At 35.0% G+C, this 19565-nt stretch overlaps 3 protein-coding genes across 4 annotated transcripts; 1 reads left to right on the top strand and 2 right to left on the bottom strand.

The window, feature by feature from the left end:
* Positions 1–5528: 5528 nt before the first annotated feature.
* Positions 5529–8093, top strand: LOC109165718 (putative receptor-like protein kinase At1g80870). 2 transcript variants are annotated; one of them, XM_019314607.1, is made up of 2 exons: positions 5529–7216; positions 7367–8093. In XM_019314607.1, exons 1-2 carry the CDS (start codon positions 5841–5843, stop codon positions 7908–7910), a joined length of 1920 nt encoding a protein of 639 aa, XP_019170152.1. In that variant the 5' UTR covers positions 5529–5840; the 3' UTR covers positions 7911–8093. The 2 variants fall into 2 exon arrangements, with proteins under 2 accessions (XP_019170152.1, XP_019170151.1); XM_019314606.1 differs by having other exon boundaries at positions 5529–8093.
* A 4961-nt stretch (positions 8094–13054) lies between these two features.
* On the bottom strand, positions 13055–13952 carry LOC109165719 (lamin-like protein). Its single transcript, XM_019314609.1, has 2 exons — positions 13677–13952; positions 13055–13578 (listed from the first exon to the last, which is right to left on the bottom strand). The coding sequence occupies exons 1-2, from the start codon at positions 13852–13854 to the stop codon at positions 13253–13255; spliced, it is 504 nt and encodes a 167-aa protein (XP_019170154.1). The 5' UTR covers positions 13855–13952; the 3' UTR covers positions 13055–13252.
* A 2106-nt stretch (positions 13953–16058) lies between these two features.
* LOC109164678 (pentatricopeptide repeat-containing protein At1g80880, mitochondrial) lies at positions 16059–18732 on the bottom strand. The gene is made up of 2 exons (XM_019313209.1): positions 18037–18732; positions 16059–17362 (listed from the first exon to the last, which is right to left on the bottom strand). Exons 1-2 carry the CDS (start codon positions 18630–18632, stop codon positions 16285–16287), a joined length of 1674 nt encoding a protein of 557 aa, XP_019168754.1. The 5' UTR covers positions 18633–18732; the 3' UTR covers positions 16059–16284.
* Between the last annotated feature and the right edge of the window lie 833 nt (positions 18733–19565).

The raw sequence follows: 19565 nt of genomic DNA, 5'->3' as shown, positions 1-19565 counted from the left end.
ATGCATGAATGAACTATATATTCAGAATGAATAAACTATATAGTTCAAATTATGTACAACATAACGCCATTAACGACAATCAAAACTATTTTTTTTTTTTAAAGTCGGACGTCAAAATGACGTCGTTTTTGCAACCGTACGTGTGCACCATGCATGGTGCACACGGTTGCAGAGCATTATGCTCCAGGTCAACATGCTTGGATCTGCAAATGCATATTTGTAAAATGGTAGCTATGATTTCCACGGATCTGTTAATGATAAGTTAATACTCTTCCTATATTAAAAAAAAAATTAAATTAAATTGTAATACTAATCCCAAAAAAAAAAAAAAAAAAAAAAAAAAAAAAAAACTATTCCTTAAGCATTGACTCTACGTTTGTATTAGAATTATAAATATGAAAGTTCTTAAGCATCTCATATTATTTGACTATAAAAGTTAATATAAAATTCAAATTCAAATACCTTAAGCATTTAATTACTTGTATGTAACTTTCATACATGTTTTATTTATTGTATATTTCTTCTCCCTATTTATTGTATATTTGTATATATGATGAAGCGCATAAAATGTTTAATTTATGCCAAAACTAATACTAATCCAATTAGTAAACAACAATTAATATATACGGGTAATTTAAATTCAGTATTTTTCATTTTTTTTTGTATTTTGTATAAAAATGAATTTAAAAGTTATTATATATAAGATCACATCGATAATATTAAATTTACTACTCTGAAATGTAATTTGATATATATGTGTGTGTGTGTGTATTTAGAATATATGTAAGCAGTATGTGGTATTGGAATAATTTGAATAGTGAAAATCAAATTAGAGCAATTGATTATTCTTAGTTTTCTTACTTAGATATATATTAATTACTCCTTTATTACAAAGTTTGATCGTTGATGTGAGTGATTAATTTTATTGTAATATTATTACACAACTGCTTAGAGAGTAGTTAAAATAGTACGTAGACCAGCCGATCATTCTTCTAACTTAACCTTAGACCATTTGGAATACCGGTGGGATTTGAATGGCTAGAATTGTGGTTTTGAGATTGTAATGATAGTTTAGATTAGTTTATTTTTTCTATTCATTTGTATCCTTCATATTATTCAAAATTCTAAGAATTGGGACCGTGAAACACTCCAATCACTATCAGTATATATCATTATCTTGAGCACTACCCTAACTAAATAAAAAAATTAAAAAAAAATGAAAGAGATAAATTATTATGTGAAAAGCACATAATTATTTTTGTTTTGAATAAATTATTGAAATTGGATAATGATAAATCAACGTAACGCACACATAGACGTGCTAACAGCAAAATGTTGATAAAAGAATACCAAATAGAAAGAGGCAGCATGTATAATGCATTATTTATTACCTTCCTGCTGGTGGGAATGGTCCAACTCTCCACCACCATTTTCTTTTGCTTCATTTCTGTTCTGCACAACAAAGCCAATACTGTAAGCCATGCCACATTTCACCTTTTTTTTTTCTTTTTCTTTTTCAACAACTTTAAATCTACAAAATGTGTATATATATATATATATATATATATATATATATATATATATATATATATTCATAATCAGGTGAGAATCAGTATTAACCAGACAACTGTGAACTTGTAAAGGATTGCACAACACTTACTACATGATTGCACTGCACTCGGATTCGATAGCACCGGTCCCGGATTCGATTGCACCACAAGGTCCTTCAGACATGTCTCGGAGCCGTAAGTGTAATCATGTAGTAGTTGCGGTGTAATTATTCACAAGTTCACAGTTCGTAGGTTAAAGTTAGTTCTCACCTGATTAGAAATATATATATATATATATATATATATATATATATATATATACATGGAGTATAATTCTTTACACATGTCAACAATGCACTTCTGAAAAGTAACAATGCACTTTGACTATATATTGATATTGCCATTGTGCCTACTCCCATGTCTTCTCTATCAAAGTGTATGTGGATGAGAATCCAAGGTATAGTATCCCAGGTGGCAATTTGGCCTTTTTAATTTAGGTGCATTTCCAGATTCGGTTGATTCAAAAAAAACCACTGTTAAGAAACGAAACAAAAGTTAACATAGTTAATTTTCTTCTCCCAAACATAGTTAACAAATGAGTTAAGAAACGACGAAGTCACTTCACAGACAATTAAGAGATCGATGAAAAGTGACGATAATATAATTAAAAGACAAAAAGTGTTATTTCTCTATAATTTAGAGATGGGAAATTGTCATTTTTTCAATTAATTAATTAATTGTGTAGAGTATAGATCAGAGCTTCTCCAAGGCTGACAGGTGGATGGATTATGAATTAGGAAAATTACAAAAGAAAGAGATGAAGATTGAGGTATTGATGTATGGTGTGGAGATGGAATTATAGGTAGAAAATGAAGCTAACATGGGAGTGGCAATTGCCAAAATTTGGACAAATTGAAGGAAACAAAAACATGACCATCATACCTAGTTGCATACATTCATTCTATCGGTTGGTCGTGCACGCAAGTGTTGTTTTGGGGCAAAATAAAAAAACAACATCCTTAGCTTTAATTTCTGGAAATGCATTCCATTCCATGATTAATTATGATGTTTTACACAATACATAATGCGACACGCGACGACTTTATTCTTATACAAAATGATATTGACAAGTTAAATTGAAAAATAAATCTCTTTAGAAAAATTTTACCTAGTTCATAAAAGTTTAAACACTTTGCCATAATGTTAGGGGTTTGGGTAGGAGAGCAATAATATAGTTCTTCGATCTATATTGAAGATATTTAGTCATGTTTATTTTGGAGAATTCTAAATATGTAGCTAAGTAGCTTGGTTATTACTTGAGAGAATTGTAATTTTAGTTATGGAATTGTAGTGGAATATAATGATTATTTTTGGAGTTAATACCCAAAATGGTCCCTCGACTATGCCATAATTACTAATTTGGTCCTCAACTACTATTCTTTCCCGATTAAGTCCTCAACTATGTAACTTTTACTCAATTAAGTCCTCAACTATACAATTCTTACCCAATTTAGTCCTCAACTATACAATTCTTACCCAATTTAGTCCTCTGTATTAATTTGACTGTTTGTTGACTGTCAAAAGTCGGGATAAAATTATAATTTTACAAGATTTCTCCTTCCTCTCCATTTAGCAGCGCCAAACCATGCAGCAATACAATCCGATCAGATTTCGATCGTTAAAAAATCATTGGAAATCAAATTCATGGGCTATCCGATGCATAACCACTACTTCGATACTGACAGGTTTAGAACCCAATCGGAGCTTATTGTTACATGGTTTGGCGCTGCTAAATGAGGAGGAAGGAGAAAACTTGTAAAATTACAACTTTATTTCCACTTTTGACAGTCAACAAACAGTCAAATTGACAAAGGACTAAATTGGGTAAAAATTGTATAGTTGAGGACTTAATTGGGTAAGAATGATAGTCGAGGACCAAATTGGTAATTACGACATAGTCGATGGACTATTTTGGGTATTAACTCTTATTTTTGTCATCTTTAATGTTCCGTGTGTGCATATATAAATAGTAGCACGCAAAAATTTATGGGATGAGTTCGATCAAGAGGGTGTTCGCAAATTAAAATCAAACTCGTAACTATTTAAGTACGGGAATCATGCTTTAATTATTCAATTTCCCTTCCTAGGACATTGTCCATCATCATCATCATCATCATCATCATCATCATCATTATTATTATTATTATTATTATTATTATTATTAAGTTTCCATCTTACGCTAGACTAATCCTAAATCTTCATAACCCCTACCCAATTAGCCCTCAGTTTTAACCATTGCATGTACACTGCCTTAATCACATTTGATCAATTTTTTTAGTTCTGAATCACCGAATAACCTCATATTTTCAGTGAGAATTAAACCCCACTTTTGACCAATTGTCCTTTATTATTAATAATAATTGTACATTATATGTATTTAGTGATTATTAATTGTTATGTAGCCATTATATTGATTTATAAGAGCAACTTAGTAAGAGATTTTTCTTGATTTTTGCAGGTCCATGTAAGAGAGAGAAACAAGGGGAAAAAGAAAAACTGAGCTAGTTTCCTACAAAAAATAAACTTAGGGTAACGCACCTAGCTGCACATGCCCGGCTAGGGCTTGGAGGCATCTGGTGCGCAACACACACACACCTGAATAAAGCTTTATTTGATTTTATTTTTTTGGTGGACTCCACAAAAAAAAATAAAAAAATAAAAAAGTCCTTGCAAGGAGATTTGAATTTTCTTTTTTATGTTATCTCTCCTCCACCTCATACTTGACCTCACAAAAAATCATCTAAAACCTACAAATGATGGTTCTCTACGAACTTGAACAAATGCTATTTCTTAAATCTATGATTCTCTTCATTATACATCTTAAATAGATTATTTTTATAATGAATTTTTACGGTATAACACATGACATACTATATAGTTGGATTTAAGTGAATGACAACACCTAATTAAGAATCTAAGATCCGTATATTGGGCATATATGTTATTGATCATTGAAGAGAATATAATTAAAGAAATCATAAGAAGTGAATTTTTACGTGCACAAGATGGAATTTAAAAGAATAAAAGATACCCTCCAAGGGCCAAAGCCATAGTGTTCCAATCACAACAGGTAAAGAGTAGCAATAACAGGGGTTGGCCACACGTTCAAGGCAATCAATGCCTCTCCTAAAGCCAAAACACCATTTTACGGTCCGGATCCACCCGATTGATCATCATTCACTCCGAGAAACACAAGAGCTAGCTCAGGAAAAATCGTCACTTGTGAGAATCGAATTAGATTATCCCAAAAATCTTCCCAACAAAGAGAGCTCATTTATTACTTAAGCTAACCCCATTGGGTTAACCTATGTAGTATATTGCTAAGAGTATTTTGACAATTAATTGCTAGCTGGCTATTGTAAAATTACTAATTTAGTCCTCGATTATTTTTTTGACTAATTAAGCCCCTCAACTTTAAAAATTAAATTTTAGTAATAATAGTTGTCTTTTTTTTTTTTTTGGTATTTAATAATATTTTCAATGTAACAATTTCAACCCAAAAAATCTAAGCCCCACCACGGGATTCAAACCTATAATCATTCAATTTGAATGGTAACCGGGATGCCATCACACTATAAGGTAATTGGCATACTAAACTTAATATTATGTAAAAAATTAAATTAAAAATAATTTTAGTTAAATCTCGTCAATCAAAACAAACACATAAAATTAAAAAAAAAAAAAGTTAAAAAAAAATTAAAAAAAAAACAGCCATGATGAGCATGGTAAAATGACCACAACTATCACTTTCTTTACCCCCTACCCCACTCCCACCCCCATCCCCAACTCTCCCTTTAGGAACAACAAATTTGTCCTCATACTTGAGCCTGCAATCTCACCTTTCTTTTAGTCAAAAGCAAATATGGGCCCCTCCAATTTCCCCCTTTTCTTTAATCCCCATCTCCCAAACTTCAACTCACCACTAAAAATATACTAACAACAAAGCCAAACTCCTTCAAAGTAATATATAGTATACTATAATCTAGTAAGCACTGTTCTTAAATAACCAATTAACATCAGATTCCAAACCATGTTTACTATTCCAAAGAATTCTTCTTGTACTCATCCTCAATATGATTATCCAACTGTAAAGCAAGATCCCACAAATAAAAAGCATTAAAAACAAAATTCTTGAACCCCTCCCCTACCTTTCTTGATTTTTCTTCTTCATTTTCTGTTCATTTCTCAACCCAAAGAAAAAAAATTCAATCTTGAACCAGGGAACGAAGAATGCCTTCAAGGCAGGCTTTGTCTTCAGACTCCGAACCCAAAATAACTGATATCTTCATTGCCATCACAACCTTAGCTGCTCTCATTATCCTCTTTGCAATTCTTTACTTTCTGTACTATTTGTGGTACTCTTTAGTCCACCGCGCCCGCACCAGCCCATTTGATTCCAATGCGCCTCTGGTGAAGCTGCAGAGGTTTTCTTACAGGGAGTTGAAGTGGGCTACCCAGGGGTTTAGTGAGTCCAGCTCTATAGGGAAAGGAGGGTCAGGGAGTGTGTTTAGAGGGAAGTTGAAGAATGGGAAGTGGGTGGCTGTGAAGCTCTTGGATTGTGCTTCTTTCCAGACTGAAAGGGAGTTTCAGAATGAGCTTCAGATTCTTGGAGGGATCAAGTCCCCTCTGGTGGTCTCTCTTCTGGGGTACAGTGTGGAGAAAAGCAAGAGACTTGTGGTGTATGAGTATATGCCCAATAGAAGTCTGCAAGAATCTTTGTTTTCTGAGACTAATTTGGGGCTGAATTGGAGCAGGAGGTTTGATATCATTCTTGATGTGGCAAAGGCTCTGGCTTTCTTGCATCTTGAATGCAACCCACCAGTGGTCCATGGGGATGTGAAGCCCAGCAATGTGTTGCTTGATTCAGAGTTGAGGGCTAAGCTTTCCGATTTCGGGTTATCGAGATTGAAGGTTGAAGGGGAATTTGGGGTGGATTTGTTCAGCCAGGACTTGGGGAAAAGCCAAGACCTTTCTGGGAATTTAGGGGTAGGCACTGGAGGGACTCAGACCCCTGGTGAGAGCCATGATGAGGTAGATTTTGCTTTGGCCTTACAAGCCTCTTCCTCCTCCAAGAACACTGCTAAAATGGTTCAGAATGTTAGAGCTCTGGGATTGATGAATTCCATGAACTATAATGCTGTGTTTGAAAGTGATGAAAAGAGCAGGAATTTAAAGGGGAAAGAGGTTGAAAACAGTGAGTTTGGGAACTATGATGATGAGCTAAGCAGCAGCATTGACCACAGCAAAGAGCTAGGAGGGGGTGATGATAATGTGGTGAGCAAAACACAATGGGGTAGAGATTGGTGGTGGAGACAAGATGGAAGTGGTGAGCTTTGCAGCAAAGATTATGTAATGGAGTGGATTGGCAGCCAGATTTGCCCTTCAGCTAATCCTGATTGGGATGAACATAACAACAAGTCCCCAAATCGAAAACCCAGTTTAGAAAACTCGACTCGATTTACCAAGTTCGAAGAAGCCAAAGAACCAGAATTGGGGAGCCTCAAGAAGGGGTTTGAATTGGAATCCCAAACCAAGAAGCCAAGGAAGATGAAAGAGTGGTGGAAAGAAGAGCACCTCGACGAGCTGTCCGAGAAGAAGAAGAAGAACACCACAAAGGAAAAAAGGCTTAGCAGAAGACTGAGTGTCCCCCATTTCGATCTTGGAAAACGCCTCGTCTTCTTCAGAAGAAGCAGGCCCAAAATCCAGGCTCAAAACGCAAGCAATCTCGAGAGGGAATTCAGCTTCAGGAGAGGCTGGAAGAAGAAGAAGACCAATTCCCATTCCATTGGCAGTGATATATGGAGTGGAGACCTCTTCAGCCGGGAACTAAGCAGCACTACAAGCATGAGAGGCACACTGTGCTATGTTGCCCCCGAATTCGGGGGCTGTGGCTACCTAATGGAGAAAGCCGATATCTACAGCCTGGGAGTCCTCATTCTCGTGATCGTCTCGGGTAGAAGGCCTCTCCACGTCCTCAATTCGCCTATGAAGCTCGAGAAAGCGAACCTGATAAGCTGGTGCAAACAGTTGGCTCATTCTGGGAACATACTAGAACTAGTGGATGAAAGACTGAGAGATGAGTACAACAAAGATCAAGCAAGCTTGTGTATCAACTTAGCTTTAGCTTGCTTGCAGAGAATGCCAGAACTGAGACCTGACATTGGTGACATTGTGAAGATTTTGAGAGGCGAAATGGAATTGCCACCCCTCCCGTTCGAGTTCTCCCCGTCTCCACCATCCAAAATGTTCAACAGATCAAGAAGAAGACAGAAGAGCAATGCAGAATCTGCTTCCAAATAGCCTTGTAACAGAACAGTAGATTTTAGAGCATGTGTTGCATTCTTGTTGTACATGTTTTTTTTTTTTTTGCAAATGTTTTCTTGTAGACATAAATTGTTATTGCTGCCATTTTCTCTGACTTGATACAGAATTCATCAAAGAGTCTTTATCACTGACCAACACAATCCAATATTAAGATTCATTCATTTTAGGCAATCTTGGTTAGTTTTTCTTTGCCGGTTAGAGTCATAAGGCAGGGTTTACTCCGTGCACATCCTCGGATAGTGATTGGAGGTTTTCTAAGGGTGTAAATGAGCCAGCTGCTCGATCAAAACTCGGCTCGAGTTCGATCAACTTCAAACTCGAGCCAGCTCGTTTCGTATCCGAGCCGAACTCAAGCTCAAATGTTTTAGGCTCGTGAGTCGTAGAGCCGCTCGCAAGCCATATACATACACACACATATATATATATACACAAAATTATAGTCGAGCGACTCACGAGCCACTCAGCTCGAGCTTGAACTCGAGTCTACCTATTGTTTATCGAGATCAACTCGACTTATTTATACCCTAACGTTTTAATCGACGTCACAAACAAAAAAAATATGGTTCTGGTAGCATTTATGATTTGTTTAAACATGTTATATTTAAAAAAAGAAAAAATATATATCATTTTACACTAATTAGTTACCTTAATCTATTCAGATTGAGTGGGGCAATAGTGTGAAGATTATGCTAAGCAACCTTAAAATATTACAAAGCACATTCTTTGACTTACTGCATTGCTTTAGCTTTGGTGACCACAAATCCAAACTAGAATAAGATTTCTTTGACTTCTTAAAGATTCTTTTTTTTTTCTTTTTAAATTAATTTGTAATATCATGTTTATTCTATTATGTCCTCTCGAATTTAGCTTAATTTGAGGGAATGATGGCCCTACCCACCGTCTTTGATAAATTATATGGTAGAATATGAATAAATTATTTGGATTTGATGTTCAACTACTAATGCTCTGTCGGGTCAGGATATGGGCCCTTAGGGTTGGGGTTCAACCTTTTGGAAGAATAAATAAATTATTTGGTTCATTTACTCAAATAATGTAATTTCAAAAAAATAACATTTAATATAATAAAAATGTATTTTATCAATATAGAATTTTTATTTTAAAAAATAACTGCTTTCTCTCTAAACAACTACTTTCTCTCATTTTTTTCATTGTAAAGGACCCGCGACTCCATCCTCCGGCTGACCCTCTAATGGAGGGTTGAGCCGGCGGTGCCATTAGTAGACTCCATCCTCTGGCTGGTTTAGGAATAAGCGTTAGATTTCATATTATCTCCGATCGTTTTTTCAGATAAGGTGTTGGAGACTCTTCCGATCTGATAGGTTTTCTATCATTTTTTCATTTATTTTGTTTTGTTTTGGTTATGCGTTATTCCTTTGTTCCTTTGACTAGTTTGTTTTCTCTCGTCTCTCTGACGAGTGTTTCCCTCTCGTTTCTTTGGCGAGTTTTTCTCTCGTTTCTTTGGCGAGTTCTCCTCATAAACGTGGAATGATAAAATGATCATATTAGAGTCAGGCTTGGCTATGTTTGACCAGATCTGTGAAGAAGCACCGAGTTCATCCAACTTCGGCTTCAAATTTATAAAACAGTCCGAGATCCAAGTTTTCTATAACATTGTTAGAAATTTTGTTTCTATGTCTGACTGTAAAGAATGCAATGTCATTCTAACGATCTGTATTGTAAACATTTTTGTTTATGATTAATGAATAGCCTTTTATTTTTTAACAAAAATGTATTTTATCAGAGTGATCTATCTTACAAAATGGACCCATGTCCACGATTGCAATAGTTATTGTGTGGACCGTGGTGGACACGGTTCTATGTTCATAATTACTGAACTATATGTTCATAATCAGCTATATATTCATAATTTTGAACTTTATATTCACAATTATTGATTTTTATATTCATAATTGCAGAACTATATGTTCACAATTATGTTCACAACTCTATATTCATAATTATAGAACTATATGCTCATAATTATGAACAATTTTAGAACTGTGTATACCTTGCAAGGTGGACACGATTCCACAGAATATTGATGGTTCTTTGCCAGGCCAAGCTCAAATTTTGGGCCATTTTAATGTGGTTGGGTCAAATTCTTACAGATGAATCAATCTCCAAACGAATGAATTACACCCATTTCACTGTTGAACATTTTTGTTCAACTAACAACAATCTTATAATCTTCTCAAAAAGAAAAGAAAAAGAAAAGAAAAAAAAAAAACAATCTTGTAATTTTGTTTGAGTACTATTGACTCTATTACAATGTAATATTTGTCTAAATATATTTTCTCAACCTATTAAAGCACAAAGAGTTGATGCCCGAAGTTCAAATTTGTGACCTCCCATTTGAGAGAACCACAAAGATGTCATTGAGCTACAAGCTACTTGACAACAATCTTTTAATTTAGTTTTAAAGAATTTATTTTTCAAATACCTTTCATTGCGGTGTGGTTTTAAAAATTAAAAATAATTAAATATTTTGATTATATTAATTGATTTTTTAAAAAAAAAAAAAACACAAGTGATGGTCACAAAAATATCTCCCTTTTTTTACTAAAAAAAATCCCTAAAGATATCAGGATTGTTCCCGAGGTCGAGGGCTCTTAAAATTTTTTATTGTATTTTGATTGATTAACCGGTTGAGGTATACTCTGTGAGAAAAAATTGAACTTATAATGGCTTTATTTGACAGAGCTTATTTAGGAGCTTATAACTTATTTTAAACTACTAATAAAGTTATAAGCTCTGTTTGATAATGTTCCCAAAATAAGCTCCTAGTTTCCTAACTTTTTTCCATTTTTATTTCAAATGTTAATTTTTTTTTAAAAAACAAAATGTTAAATTTTAATATGTAAACAAACTAATTTAAATTGAGTTAATACCCAAAATCGTCCTCGACTATAGTGGTTTTTCTCAATTTCGTCCTAAACGACTTTGGTGACCTAATATCGTCCAAGACTTTTGTGTTTCGCTCAATTTAGTCCCAGACTTTTGTGTTTTTCTCAATTTAGTCCCTCATTTGTTATTCTGTCCATTTGGTGTTAAATAAATAGACAATTCAGTAATTTTAATATTGGCATCTCTTTACTCATAGACATGTGAACTGCGAAATCCTTTTTTTTTTTTACGAATTACCCCCCAGAATTACTCCTAAAACTGCGAATATAAAATTTGATTTGCAGGTCCGGGAGTAATTCTGGGTGTAATTCGTACAAGAAAGAGGAATTTCGCACTTCACAAGTTGAAAGTAAAGAGAGATCAATATTGACATTACTGAATTGTCCCTTTATTTAACACCAATTTGACGGAATAACAAATGGAGGACTAAATTGAGCGAAACACAAAAGTCAGGGACGATATTAGGTCACCAAAGTCGTTTAGGACGAAATTGAAAAAAACCACTATAGTCGAGGACGATTTTGGGTATTAACTCAATTTAAATTTTATGAAGATGTCCTTTTTAGTCTTTTTACATTTATCCGCTTATCAAAAAAGTTAATTTTACCAAACACTTTCAATTATAACAGCTAGCTTAACAACTCTTCAATTTTCAGCTCCGAGCTTATAACTTTTCAGCTTTCAGCTCCTAGCTTATAACTTTTCAGCTATGTTTACCAAACAGAGCCAATATCTTATTAATGTCATTATAAATTTATAATTGAAGGTCACGTTTACTTTAATTTTTTAGTTTTTAATTCTCTATTCTCTATTTTTAAATTAAAGAAATGTACAAGTAAATAAACATTTTTACACAAATGTACATTTAAATTAAAGAAATGTACAAGTAATTCTCTATTTTTAAGACAAATAAATATTTTTTCAATTATTAAACACTCTTTTCTTTAGTGATTGTAAACATTTTTAATTGAAAAAAAAAATTCAAAAAAAAAAAGAGTAGATGTAAATAGAGTTCTATTACATAAACTCTCAAAATTTTACTCCCTCATTTATACTCGTTATTTTCATCATGTGAGACCACTGAAAAGTGTCTATATCAAAATATGTGAGAGGGAGTATAAGTTGATAGTTTAAAATGGAAGTACACCAAGTATTTTCTATGTTTTTTTTTTTTTTGAAAATTATTTTCTATGTAATTATTAGGAAGTTAAAATTAAAGGCAAAAACCTAATAAAAGCTGATTGAGACTCCGTACCTACCTAATGACCAATTAATGATTATATCCAAGACACAGACAGCTCAGGCGTAAAAGATACTCTACTCTCTCGAGTCTCCTCTATATTGTACCTGCTTTTTTTTTCTCTTGCATTAATGTGATTGCTCTTAGGGTACAAGCACAGTGATTTTTGTAGGGCTGTTTCATGACATGTTTTACCCATCTTGTAAAAGGTAAAGTAACTAAAGTTGCAATGAGTTATTGAGTTTGAAAATAATAATGAAAATTTGAGGGAATATTCGAATATCAGAAGATTGAACTCCGAAAGTGGTGAGAAATTGACTATGTGTGCTATAATAGTTAGAGAAAGTATAGAACAGATACTACATCGTAATAGAGTCAAATAGTGTTCAAAAAATAATAATAATAATAAAACTTAAGATTTAAGAAAGAAATGTCAAAATAGGTCATAAAATTTACTGAGTATCTATTTTTGTATAATTGAGTCACTAACGAATAGTTAGAGAAAGTATAAAACAAATACTGAGTATTTATTTTTGTATAATTGTGCTATAATAGTTAGAGAAAGTATAGAACAGATACTACCTCGTAATAGAGTGAAATAGTGTTCATAAACTTATGTTATGTCCAATCGAGACATTTTTCAAGTTCCCTTTAATGCAATTTTAGTTAAAAATATTTTAATCTTTACTCCTAACTATAGTATATGAGAGTAAAAAGAGAAAATTTTAGTACATACTATATATGTGATATGATAAGATTTTTCTAGAAAATTTTAAAAAATAAAGTCTTAATTACACATATGTTGTTTGTTTGATAGTACGATTATAAACTTTTTAAGTTTAATGATCCAATGACACAAGAGTAAGAAGTTCAGTGATCTATTTGATACTTTTTATTTAAAAAAAAAAAAAAAAAAAACTGAAGAAGAGAGAATGGTTACAGTAATTAAACATTGCAGCCCTAAGAAATCATGTCATTTCCCAAAAAATGGAGTTAAAGAAGGAAAAACAAAACAAAAAAATCTTCCAATGATAAATCAACAAATGACAACATTCATTTTCACTTTTACAATTCACTACAACTGCGTGCTGGTAAATGGTAAATGGTAAATACTCATTTTTGAATGGTTGGATAGCAAGCATAATTCTACAGGCTAAATCCCCAAAAGAACCCCAGCAATGATGAGCAGCCAAAGAGCAAGCGGCGGCGTGGAGGCAGAGGCGGCGGACTTGGTGTTTGAATGGTCAGCACCGACGGCGGATTTAGGCGGAGGAGGAAGTGGGTGGACAACAACCGAAACCTTCATGCCATTAAAGCAGCCACCCGTGCCACAAATGAAGTAATACCTCTTAGCCTTGTCGAGGAGGACGAAGTCTTTGCCGCTGCTCCAGTTTCCGACAGCCCCTTCCGTTGTGCAGTTGTCGTACCCGGTCTGGTTCACTTCAAACACATTGTACTGTGTCTTCTGGTACCTAAACGCTACACAGATTCAAAAACCAACCAACAAAATTAGAAAAAGATTTATTGAGTTGTGGGTACGTAGTTGAAGAAAGTGTACGTATATATGTTGTACATACAGATGAGGTCGCCGACGAGGAAGGTGTGGTTGTTGGCCCAGAGGGTGTAGTTGATGCCGGGGTTCCAGCCTCGGTTGGCGCCGACGATGTGGTCGGTGGCGGAGACGGTGGTGGAGGCGGCGGCGATTAGGAGGACGAGGAGGAAGAGGAGGTGAGAGATGGAGGGTGAGGTGGACATGATTGAGTGGTGGATAGCTGTGAGGAAACCTGTCACCAGCTGCTTTTTTAAATAGAAAGCTGCACAATTTGCTACTGCTTTGTCTGCTTCTACTTGTCCACCACGCCAAATTATTGTTTTTTTGTCGGGCCACGAGCTGTCCTGAGCATGCTTTAATTGTAGTAAATACTTTTAAGCTCGTGATATATTCAGACTAATTTTCATTTGCACAGGACTGACACAATTAAGGAGCAAAGTGCTGGGCAGATTGGTTTTTTCATACAAGAGGATGTTCAAACTCCCGACTTCTCTTAAGGAACGAGAGTGAATAGGGCAAATTATTTTTCACACAGTGCTGTGTGAACCATAATAAAAAATACATTTTTCTACTGAACATACATTATACAAAATAATATATTTTCAATACTCAAATAATATATTTTTTCTGAATACAATGTATATTTTTAATATGTTAAAAGTTCATTATTTAAAATGTACATTATTTAAAAGTATAATCTATATAATGATGGTCAACCACTTCCTCCAACGGTTATTGCCGGATCCCAAACAAATTAAATCATGTTTTATCAACTAATTAATGAGATTTTGTCAGAGACGATAATGCCTGTTAACTGGATCTTTCTTCATTATATTGTCTGGTTTATTACACAAACACTGTGATTAGTTTGTGCATTTTCGCGTTTTGAGTAGTGATGACGACTTTTTCATGTCACTCACAACAAAATTAATGTTATTATGGAACTTTACAATGATATATTTTAAAGTTAATTTTGAATTTAGTCTTTTTTCACTGTCACTCATTTTCATTTTTAGTCATTGACTTTTAAATAGAAAGTTGCACAATTTAGTAACTTTAAAAGTCAATGACTAAAATTGAAAGAGTAAATATCCAAAATGATCCCTCAACTATAGCTAAATTCACAAATTGATCATCAACTTTCAATTTTAACCAATTAAGTCCTTAACTTTGCAATTTTAACACGATTTGGTCCTTCGAACACTTCTGCATTAACGCCGGCGCCCGCGCCATCATCGACGATCTCCAGAAATACCCGCAGCTCTCACCGGAGCACATGGAGGCCTCCAAGATGACGCTGCACCAGTTCGAAAACATGTTGTCTTCTTCACTGTGGTACGAACTCAACTACATTGAATCCAAAGGGAGGATGAAGAAAGGCGACAGGATTTGGCAGATTGCTTTTGGCAGTGGATTTAAATGTAATAGTGCGGTCTGAAAATGCAACCGGAACCTTAAAAAATCGACGATAGACCATGAAATTACATATGTATCCTCAAAAATCACAGTCAACAAACGGTCAAATAGACGGAGGACCAAATCGTGTTAAAATTACAAAGTTAAGGACTTAATTGGTTAAAATTGAAAGTCAATGACCAATTTGTGAATTTAGCTATAGTTGATGGACCATTTTGGGTATTTACTCATATTGAAAATAAGTGACAGTCAAAAAACTAAATCTAGAATTAACTATGATGTGTTTAATTCCCGTATGTATGAGTCGGGTCGTATTTCCTTTGACTGGGGAATATACAGGCGGAATCGGGTAGGTCTGGAGTGATTGCATCAAGTAAAAAAGTTCTCCTTTCAGTATTAAATGCACCTTATATAGGCAGAAATTGAGACATATTACTGGGGATCTGGGACTAACATTTCATTGGTGTAGCCTAGTCCCTTAGATAGTAACATGATGATACGTAAAACGAGAATTCATTACTTATTGGTTTCGACAATGATATTAATATTTTACTCCGATTTTTAAAGATATTGCAGAGATATTGTGCCTCTAGTATATTACAAGTGGGAGGAAAATAAAATAATCAGATTGGTATATAAGAATGGTGTCCCATGTTGTTGTCTCTATAAAGAAACCATGTCAGCATCACATGCATAGGACCATTATTAATTTATTCACGCCAGTTGGTTTTGGAAATATATATTTATTCTAAAGTTCTAATGTCCTAGCTGGCTTTGCCACATGACAAATACACCCAATAATCTAACCTCCCTGCCCTGGAAATTATAAGAGGTGGTAAATCGTGGGATACCCCAAGGCTAAGATCCTCTCCCATAGAGGATTCGAATCTGGGTATTTGCTAGGTCACTACACCCATGCTCAACTTTTCGACCACTGAGCTATGCCCCGGGGCACTTACAAGTCAAATATGTATGCAACAAAGGCTCAATCTTTGCAATCTCAACTTTAAATAATCAGAAGTTTCATCATTGCCAAGCTTCAGATAATCAGATTCTACTAGTAAAGTAAGAGAAGAAGATGACTGTAAATATATGGAGGAAGTGTGAGAGTGCACCTGGTTTGTAGCAAAGCTTCATTGTTCCAACAAGAATGCTAAGCCACATTGATGAAGCCCTCACTAGAAATGATGAAACCTTCAAACTCAAATGTCCTTCTATTATCTCTTCTTTTGTGTGGGGTTATCGTGTTTTTGGCTCCTAACCACATTGCCTTCTCTGTGGTGTGTCCATTGAGTTCTCTTGCCATGTTTTACGGTACTGTCCTCCCTTTCACTCCGATTACCACCATTTCTATTAGATTCCTTCAGTTTCATGAGCTTCTGGAGCTTTGGGTCATCGACAATCCCATTACGTTTCATCTCAGCATATAACTCTTTGGCCCTGACTAACATTCCGCAATTCAGGAGCCCTTCCACCATCACAGTGTAATGTGCAGAATCGGGCATTACCTCGTACGATTTCATCTCCACCCATAGCTTCATCGCATTTTCGGGATCCTTTAACTTGAAGAACCTATTGAGTGCTAATAGAAACGTATCCCTGCTCGGTCCAAGTCCAGCTTTCCTCATATTATTTAGAAGTTCAGAAGTTCCTTCTAGGCTTGCAGCTGAGAGTAATGCATGGTATGTTACCCTCGTTGGACTTACGTTATCCCCTATCATCATAGCCAATACGGTTCTTGCTTCTTCCAACTTAGACGCTTCACAAAGAGGAAATATGATCGAGTTGTACGTAGTGGAATCGGGCTGCACGCCCTCTTTTTTCATCTTATCCACGATTTTCAAAGCTTCCTTCAGGCAATTCTCATGGGTTAGTATATACACCAGAGAATTATACACCGATGTCCCAGGAACCCAACCTCGTTTCTTCATTTCATCATAGAGCCTGAGGGAGTCAAACAGATTGCCAACTTTGGAGAAACAGGAAATCATGTGCATGTAAGAAGTCCCATTTGGCACAATACAGCATTTCGACAATTCTCGCCATACCCTCTTGGCTTCAGATATGTCAACCGCAATATTACACCATCCATTTAAAATTACGTTGAAGCCATCAATTCCCAACGGGAATAGCTTCTTATTGACAAGCATGAATTCTTCAGCCTCTTCAATAAATCCATGTTTACAAAGAATATCCAAGAACGATAAGAACACTTTCTGATCAGGAGACAAGCTGAAATTCTCCATTATCTGAAATGCCCGGATAGCCTTGTCAGGATAATTTGCTGCAGCGTACCTTTCATATAGTAATCGTGAGAACCATGTAAATGATCATCATTTCAAGTAATAGATGAGTGAATAGCTTATTTTTATCCAAACAACACTATAACATATTTTGAAGCCAGAAACTAATCATGTTAATGCATAGCTTAAAACCATATTACAAGTTTTGCTCGGTAATGTAGGAGCAACTGCTGGTCCATACAGAACACAGAAGTTATATTACTCTCATTCTTTTTTTGTTACATTAAGTTTCTCAGTTTACGTCAGACTAATCGTAAGCCTAAAACCCCTGTCCAAGGCCCATTAGAGGAGGTAAATCGCGAGTGGCTTCTCTGTCCTGTCCGTTTAATGGTCCAGGTTCACCCAACTAATCCCCGTTCGGGCACAGGAGCTGGCCGAAAGAAAAATCGTCACTTGTGGGAATCAAATCCGGGTTATCCCGGAATTCTCCTCGCAAAGAAAGCTCATTTCCCATTTGAGCTACCCGTTGGGTTTACACCCCTTGAACTTTGCTATCAAGAACCACAGTCACAAACTCACAACACATATCCATCTATGGGCATGCTTCAGAATAGAAAATCAATCACAGACTTTCAATATATACAATGTAGGTAAATTTGATTTTAGGTGTAGAATGAGCATGAATAACTTAAGATTATGCCTTTAAAAAGAAAGGGTTCAAATTACCTATCAATCATAATGAGAACGGCCTCTTGGACATCCACTGAATTGCGTACAAGGCCACTGATCAAAGCCCAGGCAATACTGAACTTCTTGTGGTTGCCCAGCACCCATATCACCAAACACCAAGTTTTTTCAACAATGCACTCCCATTTCTCACCCCACTTGAATGCTAAATAAGCCAACTGCCACTGGTCTCTCAGAGCCCATATCACCAAAAAGACAAAATCTTTGCTGGGTTTGACACTACACTGATCAAGAAAAGCAATGGCTTCATCTCCTGAAGCAAAATCCTTTGCCTTTTCGAGTAACCCAATGAATTCACTCACACCCAATCGGGAATTTTCGCCTAGTCGCTCAACGTGTTCTTCAAAATTAATAATTTCGTAAGTCTGGGCGGTTTGGAAGCTGGAGAAGTTACGAGTTTGAGGAACACGACTGAAAGCTGTTCGACGAAACACCCCAGAGAAATGCCGCCGAAGATTGTGCTGAGCAAGAGTAGGCGAAGCAGGCAGAAGAAGTTGTGAGGTGAAGATGCGAGGAAGCAAAAGAATTGAGTTCGTTTTCTGCAATCTCCGAGCAAGATCAAGCAGTCGCACCATTCTGCCAATGATGGTTCATTTCGGGGGCAGCGACAAAACTACTAGTTGAGAAAAGCGACTTGTTTTAACCGGTGAAAACAAGCCCGTAGAAACGAATATATTATAGTGGCAATTTATATCATAGACCAGGGTCCACATAGCATTATGGACTCTGAATCAAAATAATGAGATATAAAATTCATACTCGTAAGATATATAATTTTATAACATGACACAAAAATCACAACACATACATATATTATATACTCCATATTTATTTATTTTTCAAATTTAATTTATGTACATAATTTATGTTCATAGTCATAGAATTTCACAACACAAATGACAAAACACATAAATTCATAACATACGATACAATTACTAATTTATTTTAGGTACATGATTTTATAACACAAGACACAAAACTCATAACATATGACACATATACATGCCCCTAATTCACAATACACTGTGAACCATAGTCCATGGTATAAAGATTGGTTGTTAGAGCCATCAAAACAAGCTTAACTAATCAAATTAGTCTATGTCCTTCCAAAACTACGAGATAAACTTTGAATTTTATGGTTCATATTATTGGCAGACTTTTTAACTTGTCCCACCAAATGGCGAGTTTTGGAGGCCAGCCGTCAAACATGCATAATATGTATACATTACTAATATTAGTGTATAAATATACCATTTTATATAATTATATATGTAGACACTTAAATTTTGATAAATATTGATTATTTATCAATATTAGTATATTTGAAATATTTTGGATAATATTGATATTATCTAATTTGTTAATTAGATAATATCAAAAGAGTTTGAGCTTATCAAAACTCTCTATCCTACAGCTATAAATAGGGCATTTCATTTCTATGTAATCACACATCCTAGGAAAAGTGATGTAAACATCTAGAAAAATATTATTCAGGATCACAATAAAAA

This window comes from Ipomoea nil, unplaced genomic scaffold (genome assembly GCF_001879475.1).
Source record: "Ipomoea nil cultivar Tokyo-kokei standard unplaced genomic scaffold, Asagao_1.1 scaffold3069, whole genome shotgun sequence".
NCBI classification, from domain to species: domain Eukaryota; kingdom Viridiplantae; phylum Streptophyta; class Magnoliopsida; order Solanales; family Convolvulaceae; genus Ipomoea; species Ipomoea nil.
The sequence above is the reverse complement of the archived record's forward strand: the minus strand, read 5'-3'. Positions and strand labels throughout refer to the sequence as shown.